This window comes from Salvia hispanica, chromosome 4, assembly GCF_023119035.1.
Source record: "Salvia hispanica cultivar TCC Black 2014 chromosome 4, UniMelb_Shisp_WGS_1.0, whole genome shotgun sequence".
Classification (NCBI taxonomy): domain Eukaryota; kingdom Viridiplantae; phylum Streptophyta; class Magnoliopsida; order Lamiales; family Lamiaceae; genus Salvia; species Salvia hispanica.
The window spans coordinates 34,514,183-34,530,278 of NC_062968.1; the positions used below are offsets into that span (position 1 = coordinate 34,514,183).

Sequence of the window (16,096 nt, forward strand, 5' to 3'; positions counted from 1 at the left end):
CAATTTGCCACGTGTTAATTTTCGTTTTTATTAATTAAATCGAAAAAGATAAAAAAAAAACACCAAATTAGGGTTTTGGATGAAAATGTCAATACAGTGTTCCGAAAATATCAACGCAATACTTTGAGAATGTCAATACAATTCTTTAAGAATGTTAACACATTGCTTATATTGACATTCTACATGTATTATATTGACATATTTTATATAGTATCTTTGACATTTATAACTTTATACGAAAAAATTAAAAATTGAATTTTTTTCAAATTTTGACGTCGGAACATATGCATGTATGATATCGTTGGAATCCTTATGAAATTATCTTTAATTTTATTTATGTTATATGAATTTAAAGTTTTGGGATTTCTTTTAAAAGTTAGTTATAACTAAACATGTAGTTAATTGACATTAATACTCCTATTGATATTTTTTGGAATTAATCATATGGCATTATTGACGTTTTTCGTTGATCGTATTGACATTTAGGGATTAATAATCTAAGCCCTTAATTTGAATATCTAATGGCTATTATTTAGTTATGAGTTAGCAATATAACACTCCTCTATAACAAATTATTCAACTATGTCATCTATTTAGAACATGTGTGCGTGAAATCAACAACATATTTACATGTATAAATAGTACTACCTCTGTCCCCCAAATTTTGACACAGTTTACCATTTCGGTTCGTCCCTGAAAATTTGACACACGTCACTTTTACCAATTTTGGTAGTGGACCTCATATTCTACTAACTCATTCCTACTCACATTTTATTATAAAACTAATACTTTAAAAGTAGGACTCACATCCCACCAACTTTTTCAACTCACTTTCCATTACATTTCTTAAAACCTGTGTCGGGTCAAAGTATGTCAAAATTTGGGGGACGGAGATAGTAATTAGTAAATCAAAGTTGTTGTCATAGAAATTGAGAAAAAATATTAAAATTCATCATTTTATGTTTTCAAAATTGAGGATTAACCACCAAAATTATGGATTGTTTATTTGAGGAGTATCAGTTTTGTAAACATGGTAAAGATAAAAAGGTAAATGTTAACCTAAGGTTGTACTTGTCCGTTTTACAAACCAGCAAGTAGGATGGCATCAAATTATGACTGAAATAGATACACTTCAACACAATAAAAGTATTACTACTATTCTCGAAAGAAATTGTTTAGTTTTTGCTACATCTTGTTAGCTTGAGAGGTAATTTGATTTTGGGTTTCACTTTAACCCAATTTATAAGTTGGATTATCCAGTTCAAACTCTGTTTGAGTAGGCCATGAAATAATTTAGGTCTAGACTTCTTATCTAATCTACTGCTAAATTTGTTAGAGGTAAGCTATTGGGCTTTTGAAGCCCAATACTATTAAATAAGTTAGGCTTTTTATGTAAAATGTTTGCGTCCAAAATTATCTTCTTTATTCAGCCTTATTGCCCATTGGTATTCAATATATTGATCATTATAGTTTTTACGTACATAGAATAAAATTTGGATGTTCTAAATAAGTGGCGACATAAATATGCTGCAAAATTATTGAGATAATTTTGATGGGCCCCCAATAGTATTTAAAATTTTGAGGTGTTGCTTTTGAATATGAGATCTATGAAGATAATATTTATGAATATAAGTAATTATATGTATAATTTGTTACTCCCCCCGTTCCATAGTAATAGAGACATTTCATTTTCTGCACTCATTTTTAAAAAATTATATTAAATAGTTAAAGTGGAGAGAGAGTAAAATAAAAGAGAGAATAATGTAGAGAAGAGTCTTATCTACAATATTCTCTCTCTTAATTCACTTTTTCTTCTCTTTAACTATTTATAATTATTTTTTCAAAATAAGTGTGCAAAATGAAATGCCTCTATTACTGTGGAACATAGAGAGTATTAATATTATTCAAATTTGAGGTCATTTTTCTGTAAAAATTACTTGGTTGTGAATTTCAGTTTGAAATTTTAATAAATTCAATTATGAATAATATTTTACCTTATTAGAGAAGGCCGAGGAGTTGGGAGGGAGGTGGACCTGGGGCAACGAATTTGATAAAAGAAAATTAGAGATGGCTTATATCAGAGGGGTGATAATGAGAGAAATGGGCTGGGCTGCCCGACTTTAAGTAGGGTTGATTATGGAGAAAATAACACACGATTAAAATATCTTTAATTGTTATAAAAAAAAACAATTAAAAGTGAGTAGGCCTATCTGAAAAGAGATAAAGATCAAGATAGTTTGGATGGAGAGACCATTTAAAAATCATCCCCGAAGAAAAAACTCAAACAATTAGAAGTCCCAGAAATAGGTTTGTACAATTTGAACATAGTTTTAATAATATAGGTCTTATTAGTGGTAAAAAAGCAATTGAAAATAGAAAAATGATGCTTGGAGAACGTAACTAAATACAGTAGAGATCACCTATAACATTTTCTAGTATATTTTCTATCACACATAAAAGAGAGATAAGTGGATAGTCTTTTATATATAAAAAAAAGACTAAATTTTTACTTTCGTAATACATCTCCTATTACATTACTCTTAGACAAATTACTCTTTTTTTATTCAAATAACGTCATTTTAATAATTGCCACGTTTTGCCACGTTGACATTATCGTCGAACACGTCAGCTTCAATTTGATTAAAAAATGATTTTGGGAGAAAATTAGAAAAAGTCAAAGTTCATATACTCCCTCCGTCCCATAAAAATATGTGTGCTTTCACTTTCGTCCGTACTACAAAAATATGTGCATTCCATTTTTAGAAAGTTATACTCCATCAATTTAATAATGTAAGTCCTACTCACTAACACTACTTAAACTATAATTCTACTCCTCTCTTTTACTTTACCATATCATTGTCCTCCACTCTCCTACTTTATTAATTTTATCTAAATTCTCGTGTCATTCCCATTGTCTATTTTATGGGACGAATGGAGTATTTAGAATAAAAAACTGGAATATATTGAAAGTTTATATATTTGCATGCAAATAACTTTAAAAGCAAATAGAAATAGGTTAAATTGTAGGATTTGAATTTAGGTGTTAATCCAAGTAAAAAAGTAGGGGAAAGTAGATATAAAGTATGAAGATAGTTACTAATAGTGGGATATACTAGTTTGATGCCAAGTTAAAATAATGTTGCGTCCGCTACATGATTGTCTTATCTTAAATAAGATGGGATATTTGTTACCACTTGTTGAATTCCATCACAATACTCAGATATTTTCATCAAGTGTAGCAAATTAGTGCATTAGCAAAGAGGATAACGTTTCCCCCTATCAATCTATCCATCCATCACGATGGTGTCCGTCGCCGCCCCTAAACCCTTCCTCTCCACCCCCTTCCTCCCCCACCTCCACCTCCCCCTCCCCCTCCCCTCCTCCCCTTCCTCCCTCCACAAGCCCCTCTCCATCTCCGCCCTCATCATCCCCGGCTCCCGCAACTACAACAAGAGGCAGGCGCCGCAGCAGCCTCCGCAGGAGGTCTACCAGCCCTACCACCCCCCGCCTTCCCCCTCCCGCCCGCTACCGCAACCTCGACACCATGGCTCGCCTCGACATCCTCACCAACCGCCTCGGCCAATGGTTCGAGTACGCCTCCCTCATCCCCTCCCTCGTCTCCGAGGGCTTCATCTCCACCACCATTGAGGAGATCACCGGCATCGCCTCCATCGAGCAGAACCTCCTCGTCGTCGCCAACCAGGTCCGCGACTCCCTCATCGAGGCCGCCGACCCCGACACCGTCTCCTACTTCAACAACTCCGGCTCCGCCGAGATCCTCTACGAGATCCGGATTCTCAACACTCCTCAGCGCGCCGCCGCCGCTCGATTCATCATCAAGCACGGATTTGACGCCAAAAAGGCGGGGGAATTGGCTAGGTCGATCAAGGATTACCCGCGCCGCTACGAGGAGAGAGGCTGGGAGTTTTTTGATGGAAATATCCCTGGGGATTGCTTGGCTTTTATGTTTTTCCGGCAGGCGTTCGAGCACAAAACGGCGTCGTCCCCGGAGTGGACTGCACAGTCTTTGGAGAAGGCTCTGGAGATGGCGGAGACGGAGCGCGCGCGGATGAGAGTGCTCGAGGATTTGGAAGGGAAGGAGGATGAGGAAGTTGAGGATGAATTGGCTCAGGCGCTGCGCGTGCCGGTGGTTCGGCTGGTGTACGGGGAGGTGGCGGAGTCCACTTCAGTGGTTGTGCTTCCCGTGTGCAAGGCGGAGGGGAGGGAGGTGCAGCTGCAGGAGGCGCCATGGGAGTGTGGAATGGGAGGGAATTTCGGGATCGTGGAGGCCGAGAAGAGCTGGAGTGGGTGGGTGGTGCTGCCGGGATGGATGCCGATAGCAGGGCTGAACAGGGGAGGAGTGGCAGTGAGGTTTGATAAGGCAAAAGGAGTGCTTCCGTGGAAGGATAAGAGGAAGGATTTGGATGAGGAGATATTGGTGGTGGTGGATAGAGGCCAGACGGAGGTGGAAGCGGAGGATGGGTTTTATATGGTGGTGGGTGGTGGCAACGGGAGCGGCACCGAGGCCTTGAAGGTGGAGAGAGGCGTCAAGTTGAAGGAAACAGGGGTGGAGAAGAGCCTCGGCATGGTGCTCTTGGTGGTCCGGCCGCCTAGAGACGACATTGAAGATCAATTGGTTGATGACGACTAGGTGGCCATGGGATTCAATTTTTCGAAGGGGTGTCACAGCTTTGAAAGATAAGATAGATATCCATATTGTTTTGTAATACAATGAAACCTTGTTACAAGTGATGATAATCAAAGGAAGCTTATTGCTACCAATTTACATACAAATCCTAATAAATTAATCTTCAACAATCTGACCACAATCCTCAATCAAAACAGTGGAGGAGGGCGTCCCAGCATCGGACCCAACTTTCTCCATCTCCTCGACTACGTTATAGCCATCCACAACTTCCCCGAACACGACGTGCTTCCCATCGAGCCAAGAGGTCGTTGCAGTGGTGATGAAGAATTGGGAGCCATTGGTGTTTTTACCAGCATTTGCCATGGACAAGAGGCCTGGCTTAGTGTGCTTTAGAGTGAAATTCTCATCGGCAAACTTGGCTCCATAAATGGATTCTCCGCCAGTCCCGTTGCCGCGAGTGAAATCACCGCCTTGACACATGAACTCAGGGATGATGCGATGAAATGTAGATCCTTTGAAATGCAGTGGCTTCCCGCAAGATCCGATTCCTTTCTCGCCGGTGCACAGAGCTCGGAAGTTCTCGGCAGTTTTTGGGGTAGTGTCGGCAAAGAGCTCCATCACAACGCGTCCAGCTTTCGCTTTACCGATCAATATGTCCAAGAAAACCTTCGGGTTCTTCATTCTGATCATGAAAGAGGCATGAATTTGTTGATTTGGGAATTTTTATAGAGTACAACACAAACTAATCGCATAAAATATATGCAGACTAAAATCAAGCAAGTAGCAAAACAACATTCTCCAAACTATCTACAGAAATCAGAAAACGATCTCAGATGCTTCGATTCGAGAGTACACTATTCTCTAGAATGCAGAGATATCGATAAAAAGGCGTACAACTCAATCGCATGTGCAAATTGTACAGGAAAGTGAAAATCAAATAACATTTCAAATCCATTACTATCAACGAAAAACAATGAAACCAACAATTTAAAGATGTATATCGAGTAAAAATCCTCCAGATGATGCGATACAGATAAAGAGGATAAAAAGTTACAGGACAACATTTAATGTCGCACAATTATTGAGCTCCATAGGCTTTCAATTTATGCCCATGAAGCCTTCGATCTGTGCTTCGCTCTCTTAATACTGAAACGATAACAACGTATAATTAGCCTACAAGAAGAGTTTGAATTACCTGTTTGAGACAAAAATGGGACGGAAGACGATGACAACTGACAAATGAGGACTCGAATGTGATATAAATATACAGGAGGCTAGGGCAATGGCTGCGCCATGATTTTGGGTTTAGGGTTTTAGAATTTCTAAATTTCAAGATACACCTTTGGCTTTCATGTATTTTCACATTGCCCCTTCATTATTTTCTTAGCTGAATTAATCATATAGTGATAGCCCACCCCAGTTTTGTGACCTTACACCGATAGAAACACTCATGATAAATTTTAATTACTTTCATAAAGTTTGAAATTTAAATATTTCATTTTTCATTATATGTACTTCATTTCTAATAGATGAGATATTTGAACTCAAATCTTGATCCATTGAACACGATACATACCATAACTACCTGGAATATAACAATTGTACCAATAACTTTCCCATCCTTTCCGAAATTTAAAACTAAAAAGGTGAGAATAAATAGGCTCATATTTGAGGCAAGAGAGTTGGATAACCAGTTAGTAGTCATGAATACATGCTCTTACTCAACTACTTGCCGATTAAGAAAACAGGTGGCAATGGCATCAACCAAGCCATTGTTGACATTTACGGTCTCCGCTGCCTCCGACAGAACGCCTGATGCTGATCTTCTCGCCTGCATATTTTTGCTGGAGCCACTCGAAAGCATTCACATCCAGTTTCCCGGATACGGACTTCCCTTGCTTCCTGCGCATTTGAAGCTCCTTGATCGAACCCCAGAGTTTCTCAATCGCATCCCTTTGCTGAGTGGTGAATCTTGAAATATTATCAAACGCGTGCTTTGCCAAGATGTCGATGGCTGTTTGGCACCTAAAAGAGAACACAAAATTCGCATCAAGCAATAGTTTCTACATTTAGCACGGAGAGGGATCAGAAATCTTACCATGGCTTTTGGTATCTCTTTGCAGCAGTCTCTAAGCACAGAAGCAATGCTTGTCTCTGCAATTTGAGGAATCTCCCCTTCTCGTCGTCCTCATTTCCACTATGGGATGACGACTCCTTTTTCGATTTTTCATCTTTGGCAGGTGCATTTGATATAAGGGCATCCAATCCGAATGGATCGGACTCTTCCTCTACACCACCTTCCTTTTTTAGCTGTGCCTCTGCATTTACCTTCTCAGTCACATCTTTGAATGCAGCAGCTTCTTCTATATCATCTTCTTTGGTTGCAACTGGAAGAGCGGATATGGCTTCCTTTATTCTCCCAGTTGCCTTCGAGAACTGTTCAATGTTCAGGATAAGTAACTATACATATAAAACTAAACATATTATCCATCCAACTTAACTAATGGGACTATCACAAAATTCATACAATAGCCATGTATCTAGCTTATGTGGGACTGAATTGAACAAAGTTTTATGAACTCAATCACGAACACTAACTTACTTATGTTAAAACTAGGTTAGAGCTCACCAACCACTAGCGTGGCAACATTAAGAATATTATACCTACTGAACATCTTATCGACTACAATTTGTCTGCACATATTAAAAATAGCATGGCGGTATGCAATATGCATGCTATCAACTTGCTGATTGGATCAGTTTCCAAATGAAAGTAAGCTTTCAGATGCACTCTGAACTTACAACACTAAGATGCATCCTTAAACTACTTCGCTTTCCAGTTGCGCTCATAAACTAGAGGTGTTTAGTACTAGCCTCAGATATTAATTACTAGGCTACTGGTTGAATAAATAGTAGCAGCAAGCGCTTCCCGTTGCTGAATGAAACACTAGAAACAATAAGGTTTTTTATCCACTACCCTCTTTTTCGTTTCATATCCTACCCTTTTGATTATGCCTCTTACTACACTAAATGTTACCTCCATTTAACCACCATGGCAATCAGAGTTAAGCACAACCTTCACCCCATGCTCAGACATCAATGATGACGCTGAGAAGAGTTCTACCAATGCAATGTATTGTCTATTTGTGTACAGGATGTTGTGCTCAAGGTGTAGGGGATAAGTGGCGGCATTAGAATAATAAAAGTGGTGATGATGTCATGAAGTGCTACTGCAGGCATCTAGAATTAGTGTCATCTGAAGACAGTGAGCGCTGATTAGTTAGGTAGGGAAGGGGCCAAGTTGAAAAGTCACGTAAATATAGCTTAATTGATGACCAAACTGCAAATTATGACAAAAGTCAAGTGTGCTCATTTTTTCCAAACTTCATGACAAAATCTGCTAACAATAACATAGCTCTTACATGAGGGTGAATCTTATGTTGAGTGGGAGAAAGAATCAGAAATAAATTTCATTTTATGCTATAAAATAAAAAAAATGAAGAAAAATAATAACTGAAACACTAGCATACCAAATGCTAAATGAAAATATGAGAGCATATTTGATTATAATGTCAAGTATTTCTCCACACCAAGCGCAGCATTGCCACCTCGGCGAGGGTAGTAGTAAAACAGGATCAGATGAAATAGGCAGCTACATGCAGTTATAGCAATATCTCCATCACTGATAAATGAAATCAATAAGACAAGTACAAAAAAATAAAAAGGGTCTTGCAGACTATCAAGGACTGAAGTAAGGACGTAGTACTGGAAAACAAACAAGAGCCATCTACTGTGGTTACATCAAGGGGTGAGAGTAACAGCAACAGCAACATCAACATCAGAATTGTTAATACTAGAAGTTCATGTGACTTTCTTCTATGGACATCAAGAAAATTAGTACATCCATGCCCTAAGGTATTGTTTTAAGAGAGATAAGTGGTGATAATTTTGTCAGGCAACTTGCCAATAAAAAAAATTGAAATTCTAATGTGAAGTAAAATGGATTACACAAATGAGGACATAGCAATAAACTATTCTCTGTGTCATTTAAAATTATCAGTATAAGCACATAGAGGACATGGATAAATCTTTTAAGTTTACTAACCAACAAATACCCCTAAACAACCTCTTCACTCTTCAGTATATCCAATCTAACTAACCATATCCTCAACTTTTACCTCCAACATACACAAACTAATCCTCAAATCAAATATAATCTTAAATGAGGATAAATAAGCAAAATCTCCTAGGTGTAAACATAGTTTGACATATTATCTGAATTTTTTCTGTTGGCTATACTGTTGATTCAAAACATTAACTGATATCAAACCACAAAGAATGTTGTAAAACATAGGTATCCAAGTATAAAAAGCATAAATTTAAACAATTACCACAAAACTGTCATCAGTGAACAGGTCATTTGCCCAAACAGCCCTAATTGTCCATGCAGCCAATAGGTTTTCTTGCTTCTTGTTTAGGCACTGCATGATGTAGATTCAAAATAATTTACATCATTTGCATCTTCATAAACAGGTAGAGGTATATATCAGTATATGTAAAGTCAGAGAAAAATCGATGCTTACTTGAGCTACATCCTGCGCAGCTGAGAATAATGCATGATAATCAGCACGTAAAGAGGGCTCGTTGCAACTAGTTAAGGGGGTCATCGCTGCTTCAAGTACCACAAAGAAATATTCACTGGTCGCTTCCTTGATACTACCAGCCTCAATCAACTGTATAGCAAGCTTTGATGCTTTATTGAACTTTGAAGGATTCTTTATGTGCGAAGCTATCTTCTGCATAGCTTCAATTACTTGTTTTTCCGAGGCATCTGTTGTTGTCTTAAACCTCAGGCGTTTACCAGGAGCAGATGAACTTTCTGTGCGAAAAGAAGTGCTTTTAGGATCAATTTAAAGGTTGATCAGATGATGAATATTCACAAACAGGGGTTCACTTTAATAACATACCAATATACTAATGGATAGTACTATGTTGTTTGATTGAGCAAGGTTCAAGAAATACATTATTCATTTAGGTTTTATGCATCAAAAGATACATGAAAGCACGGGAGGATGTTAATCATCCAAGCTTCATCCAAATTTTGCATAATCTTAACTAACATGAAAATATAAATAGTTTTAATTCCGCCAACACATGTATAATCACCTTTAAAAGGAATCTACTCAATGGAAAAATTATGAAATCCTCAAAAAGAGTCCTAAAACCATAAACCATCACCTACTTTTTAAGAACTTGAAATGTAATCCACATGCGCAATAAAAAGAAGTAACTCCAAAACTGGATAGAAGAAATTGGAAGAAAAACTTCATAACCCAATACACATAAATGTTCAATCTTTACAGAGAAACAACTTGATCGCCAAGCTAATAGGAGTACTAAAAAAGAATTAAAAACTCCATTAATCAGAAGTACCTTCAGACTGTGACTCGGGCTGCGACTTAGGCCTTTTGAGGGCGCTCTTTAGCGCCGGAGCAAGAGGAGCCGGTGGCGCCGTGGGTTTGGGATTAGATTTTAGAGCAGTGGTAACTGGAGAAAGTGCGATTTGTTGAGATTGTGGCGCACTTGGAGGCGGCAGATCATGGAAAAGATCACCAGCCATTATCGGGAGTGCGCGTTGCTCAAATCCTGTCTCCTGAACTTGAGTTTCAACGGAATTTTGAGAGAGAGAGTCGGCGTTAGAATTCAATTACTACTTTTTTATCTGCAAAAATGAGATATTTGAGGGTGATCCTTCCTTCCCTTCAAACTTAAAATTAAAGGTTTTAAGTATCAATTAACCCTAATTAACTTCGTTCACCCCACTTTAGGAGACCCAGTTAAGTTCGGTACGAGTTTTAAAAAATGAAGTATAAAAGAAAGTTGGTAAAAAAGATTAAGAGCATTAGAGCATCCGGCTAGCGACCGGCTAGCCGATTCGTCGCGCTGGCCGATCGGCTAGCCGAACCATTGCAATCGGCGAGGGCGATTTGGCGAGCGGATCGGCGTGGGCTGGCCGATCGCTCGTCGCTGGCCGAGCGCTAGCCGATCGGCTAGCCGCCATTGTGGAGGCCCGATCGGCCAGCGCCGAATTTTGTTTTTTTTTTTAATTCTTTTTTTTAATTTTTTTTAATTCTTAAAAAAAAAAAAATTTTAATTCTTTTTTTAAATTTTTGAAAAACTATATAAACGCGATTTTCTCTATCTCTAAATTTACGTACAAGAGCAACATCTAGCGATGGACAACAACAACTAGCCCATACAAAATTAAGACCTAAAACGAAACAGAGACCCCGGATTCGGCTAGCGGCAAACCATAACAGATTCAAGGTGGCTCGTGTGTGGAAGCCCGAATTTTTTTTATTATGTTATTTTTATGATTTTTAGTTAATGTACTTTTTTTTATTTAAATATAAAATTAATGAATTTTCCCGTATATGTCTCGTAAATCTAATTCCGTATTTTTATCGTAATTTTAATTCCGTAAATGTAGTATATTTTGAATTATTTTTATTGCGGCTGGCCTATGGCTAGCCTATGGCTGGCCTAAATCTGATGTGGCAGGTGGATTTTTTAGTGTTGCTGACGTGGCAGGGGAGAGAATGGCTGGCCTATTGCTGGCCTAAGCACCATTGCGGATGCTCTTAGCAATGATTGGGCCCTCCCATTCCACGTCAGCATTTGTCCAAATGGCATATCTCCCTGCAATAGAAGGGTCCTCCCATAGGGTCTTCCCATTCCATTTCATTTCCACATCATCACCATTTTATTTTAATTTTTTAACACTTCTATATTTAATATATTATCAAATTAAATAAATAAGAACCAAAAATATTAATACGCAAATTAACGATGCGCAAGAATAGCTCTCGCCGCATTCTGAAACGCCGACGGAAAACCGCCGGGCCCCACCGTGGGTCATCGGCAAAGTAATCCGCGTAGAGCCGGTTGTGAGCCTCAGTGTGGTCACTAGGGCTGTCAAAATGGATATCGAGTATTGGATACCCGATATCCAAACCCGAAAAAGTCGGATAATTGGATACCCGAAACCCGATTTTTCGGGTATCGGATCGGGATCGGGTAGTGTGAATTTTGGGTATCGGATTACCCGATATCCGATCGGGTATACCCGAATTATCCGATTTATCCGATTTATTTTCTAAAATTAATAAATTATATTTTTATTATAATTAAATGTTGTTTAATTTCTTAACTACAATTAATTAATACTTAATAGTTAGCTTATAAGATATGTAATTTATTTTTTTAATTACATTTTAATTTCATTGACTTGTGATATTCATAATTTTGAATTTTTTGATGATATTATTGTTAGATCTTGATTCTTAAGAGTATTGACTTGTGATATTTATAAATGATGAATGTTTGAACTTATGAATTTTGATGGTTATTGACTTATTGTGGATGGATGAAAGATGTTAATATGTATAATTTATGAATTTTGTATTTTTCAAAGTGTGTAGTTATTTTCTTTTAAATTCGAACAAGTACAAGAATTTTGTATTCCTAAAAGTTTGTAGTTATTTTCTCTTAAATTTGAGCTACTATAAGAATTTTGTATTTTTAAAAGTTTGTAGTTATTTTTACTTGAATATTAGTACTTCAACTTTGTATTAAATTTGAATTAAATAATATTAAATAAATTCTAAAAGTTTGTAGTTAATTTTCAAAAAAAAAAATCAAAATTACAATTGGGACCGGATACCCGAGTCGGGTATCCGGGTACCCGAAATCAAATTCGGGTCGGGTATCGGGTATTGGATTTTGGGAATTTCGGGATCGGGTACCCGAAAATTTCGGATCGGGTATCCGCGGGTACCCAATTTGACAGGCCTAGTGGTCACGGTCGACAGATTGACGGCGATGGATTGGCCTTGGAATTGCCTCCTGGTTCGCTTCTTCCTGACGTCGAGATGCCCTTGCAAGGACTCGCTGCACCACTCGGTTTATGACTTCATCGTCGGAATCGCTACCGGAAGACATTGATTAAATGTATTTAGAGAGAGAAAATGTATTGAAATAGAGAGAAGATTTAAGATGTTGGTGTGGAAAAGTGAAGAATGGTAGGTGTATTTATAGTGGAAGAAATGGAATAAAAAACAAAATAAAAAAAGTCGAAAAAAACAAAAAAATATATATATTAGGTGAGAGGGTCGACCGATGGCCCTTCCTCCACAATGGAGGGCCGATCGGAGGGCCCTTCTCAACTGCTAGGGCCGATACATCGGCCATATGGGGGAGAGAGGGAGGGGGCGCTCGACGGCCCCTTTTCCACTATGGGGGGCCGATGGAGGTCGATGGGGAAGACCCTCCCATCGACCCTCCATTGCTAGTGCTCTAAAGGCCAAAACTAATCTGAGCATATGCCCACAATATTATTCTCATATACCCTCCCTCAAACCCTTTAGTTTCAATTGCCAACACCTCCTCAAACCCTCCAAGGTGTTGGACACTTTTTTTTGATCGATTAGACAACTGGCCCAATTTTTTTTTCAATCAGTTGGACCACTTGGCCCAAATTTGAAGCCCAGATATACTGATGGGTCAGTCATTTTTTCAGTTTCGGCTCAGATATACTGTTGGGTCAGTTAAATTTAACCCACAGTCGGCGACCCGCTCTGATACCATGATAGAAATCCATAGGTTCCATCCTAAAACCAATTGATGATAGGAGGAGTGGCTCATTAGACTAATATAATGATTTCAGTTCTCTCTGTACACCGATGTGAGATAGTTGTAAGTATTTTTTTAGTTTCAATTGCCAACAAATACAAACTCTATATATTGTACAAACTCTAAATTTTTCAACAGTGTCAACATAGTGTAAAATTTTAAGATTTTAATGTCAACCGTTGACACTGTGTTGATATTTTTCATTGGTGTTATTTTTTTCATCTGTTGACATTTTCTAACGGTTCAAATCATAGTTTAGAGTTTATACAATATTTAGAATTTGCATTTGATTACACCCTTCTTGTAGCACGTGCATTCATGAGTTTGAAAATAGACTGCATATACTATGTGGTTATCTTGGTGCGAGGGAAACTTGGGAAGGTTTGCTAAAATATAGTGCGGTGGATGGAATTTTTGATAGGTCCCAGCTGAGTCAGATGGAGTGTATTAGTTCCAAGTTATTGATGGACAAGGGTGTCCAAATGATGCAACTTAGTGCTGGATACTGGCAAATTTGGAAGGTGTGGCTTAATTTTTTAGAGGAAAAATTAGTAAAGAATATGATTATGAATGAGAGTGTCAAGGAGGCTAAATGAGTAGAAGGATTGGGTATAGGCGTGACTAGAGAGCCTATTATGGTAATTCCCCTTTGCTAGCTTCTTTTGAAGGAGGTCCGGTTGGTGCTTTTCGAGGAGATTTTCCGAGATTTTGTTGGAGATTGGAGGCATGGCCTAGTTGCCAATATTAGTATTTATTCTATCCCGATTGCAATGATTAGTTGATTGTTCCATGGTTTTTAGTTAACCCTAGGCTCTCAGATGTTTCGGTGGAGAGCGATAGTTTTATTGGAGTATCTATGATTATGTGTTGTCTTGATGTGTCTGTCTATTGACTATCGGTGGAAGAATTTTTGTTGCTAGTCGCATTATGTTTATAATTTCAATAGGAGAGTTTACGTGTTAGAGAGTATTTCAATTGATAGTTAGTTATTGCATGATAGATTATGTGTCTTTTATATTCGTTTTAGTCTTTATACATTACCAAACTATGCCTGTTTATTTTACTTTTTTTTTAATTATTCCGACCGTCCCACAATTGACGGACGGAAATGATAAAATATGACTCTTATTGTGGGACGGAAGGAGTAAATACCCAACTATAAACACATACTCCCTCCGTTCCCCGTTTTTTGTCCACTTTAGCTATTTTTGTTCGTCCTCCATTAGTTGTCCACTTTTGCCATTTTTGTTCGTCCTACATTAATTGTCCATTTTCATTTTTACCATAAATGGTAAATATGCCTCCTCTCATTTCATTAACTCATATTCTACTAATTTTTTCAATTCACTTTTCTTTACATTTTTTTAATTTGATTCGAAATCAAAATGGACAATTATTGGGGATGGAGGGAGTAAAAGAGAATGGAACCCTTTCACGAGACACTCTCGTGTGACAACAATATACTAAGGAATCTGTTCGATTGATAATTAAGTTCAAAGCTTACGATTTTAATTTGGTCACATTTGATTTGAAAGATACATAGTCATGTGATTAACCATCCTAGTCACTCCCTATTATAAAATAGCCTTGGTTCTAATTAAGATTTAGTCATATCATTTTGCCCTTGATATTTTTATCGTCTACACAATTACTAGCTAGAATGGTTTTGGCTAATTAAACATTTAAATTTAAATTTTAGTGAAGTGTTAGTTTTATTTACTAGTAAGATAGAGTGGGAATATAATGTGATCATATTTGGCGGCAATAAATTAAGAATGATAATACACTGGGTATATTAATAAATTAGCAATCATTGTAATTAAACAGATTTTTTCATTTATTTCATACATATATTGTTGAATATATGGACTATTATTGCTTGGGCCTGATTTAATTTGTGTCTGGGCTTTTTATCCATTCTTTGGACTTGGCCCAGAAGCCCAGCTGCTTCCCCTTCTCACCTGATGCTGCCACGTGGCTCTTCACTTGGATCCTGTTTCCTGACCGTTGGATTAAGGGTTTGTGAGATATGTTTGTTTATGTGAGATGAGAGCCGGTTTTGATATTATTCATTCAATACACTTTCTCTCTCTATCTGAAAACCCTCCAACTTCTCTCTACTTATCCGATTGCTTCTCCGGTTGATCTCTTGAGATTATTCACCATTCTTGGGTGAATATTCTAGTGCTGAGGTGTGTAGAAGGCAACTGCTTCGGTTGCTTGTAGTGTGAGAACTAGGGTTTCTGTTCTGTGGTGGTTTCAGTGACTTAATTCGGTGTGAAGGGGCTGTGTGGTGAAGGTATTGACGGTGCGAGGGTAGACTCCAGTCAATTCATCGGTGCTCCCTTGGATTTGGTTCTAGTTGAATAGATCTAGGCTATGTGGCGGGCTCTGAGCCATATTCTGTGATCTATTCTGTTTCTCTTTGTGTTAGCTTCTTGTTTCTGATCCGAGAGGATCTTGTGTGAAGTTACTAACCTGTTTCTTGAGTGTGCAGGATACTCACTAAGTGGATGAACCGGCTAGGGTTTCGGTTGAGAGATCTGTAATAGTTAGGGCTCTAATTCTTGTATCACTTGTACATTTACACTCTTGTAATAATGTATATCAGCCGCGTGGGTGAGAGTTTGGCTGAGCTCTCTTGTACAAGAACAAAGAGGTCTTGGTAATTAGTGAATCTGGACTGGTCCGATCCCTACAGTGGTATCAGAGCCACGGGGGGACTAGTCCAGCACACCAAGTCGCATAAGGAGGTGG

General features: G+C 38.1%; 3 protein-coding genes across 3 annotated transcripts; 1 reads left to right on the plus strand and 2 right to left on the minus strand.

The window, feature by feature from the left end:
- Positions 1–3,220: 3,220 nt before the first annotated feature.
- On the plus strand, positions 3,221–4,782 carry LOC125224024 (rubisco accumulation factor 1.1, chloroplastic-like). Its single transcript, XM_048127362.1, is given in 2 exon segments — positions 3,221–3,515; positions 3,517–4,782. Coding segments are annotated over 2 exon segments (1,350 nt in total). The 5' UTR covers positions 3,221–3,300; the 3' UTR covers positions 4,652–4,782.
- LOC125224026 (peptidyl-prolyl cis-trans isomerase CYP19-3-like) lies at positions 4,682–5,976 on the minus strand. The gene is made up of 2 exons (XM_048127365.1): positions 5,844–5,976; positions 4,682–5,330 (listed from the first exon to the last, which is right to left on the minus strand). Exon 2 carries the CDS (start codon positions 5,327–5,329, stop codon positions 4,805–4,807), a length of 525 nt encoding a protein of 174 aa, XP_047983322.1. The 5' UTR covers position 5,330; positions 5,844–5,976; the 3' UTR covers positions 4,682–4,804.
- A 319-nt stretch (positions 5,977–6,295) lies between these two features.
- LOC125224025 lies at positions 6,296–10,367 on the minus strand. Its single transcript, XM_048127363.1, has 5 exons — positions 10,082–10,367; positions 9,232–9,527; positions 9,040–9,129; positions 6,747–7,084; positions 6,296–6,673 (listed from the first exon to the last, which is right to left on the minus strand). Exons 1-5 carry the CDS (start codon positions 10,266–10,268, stop codon positions 6,409–6,411), a joined length of 1,176 nt encoding a protein of 391 aa, XP_047983320.1. The 5' UTR covers positions 10,269–10,367; the 3' UTR covers positions 6,296–6,408.
- Between the last annotated feature and the right edge of the window lie 5,729 nt (positions 10,368–16,096).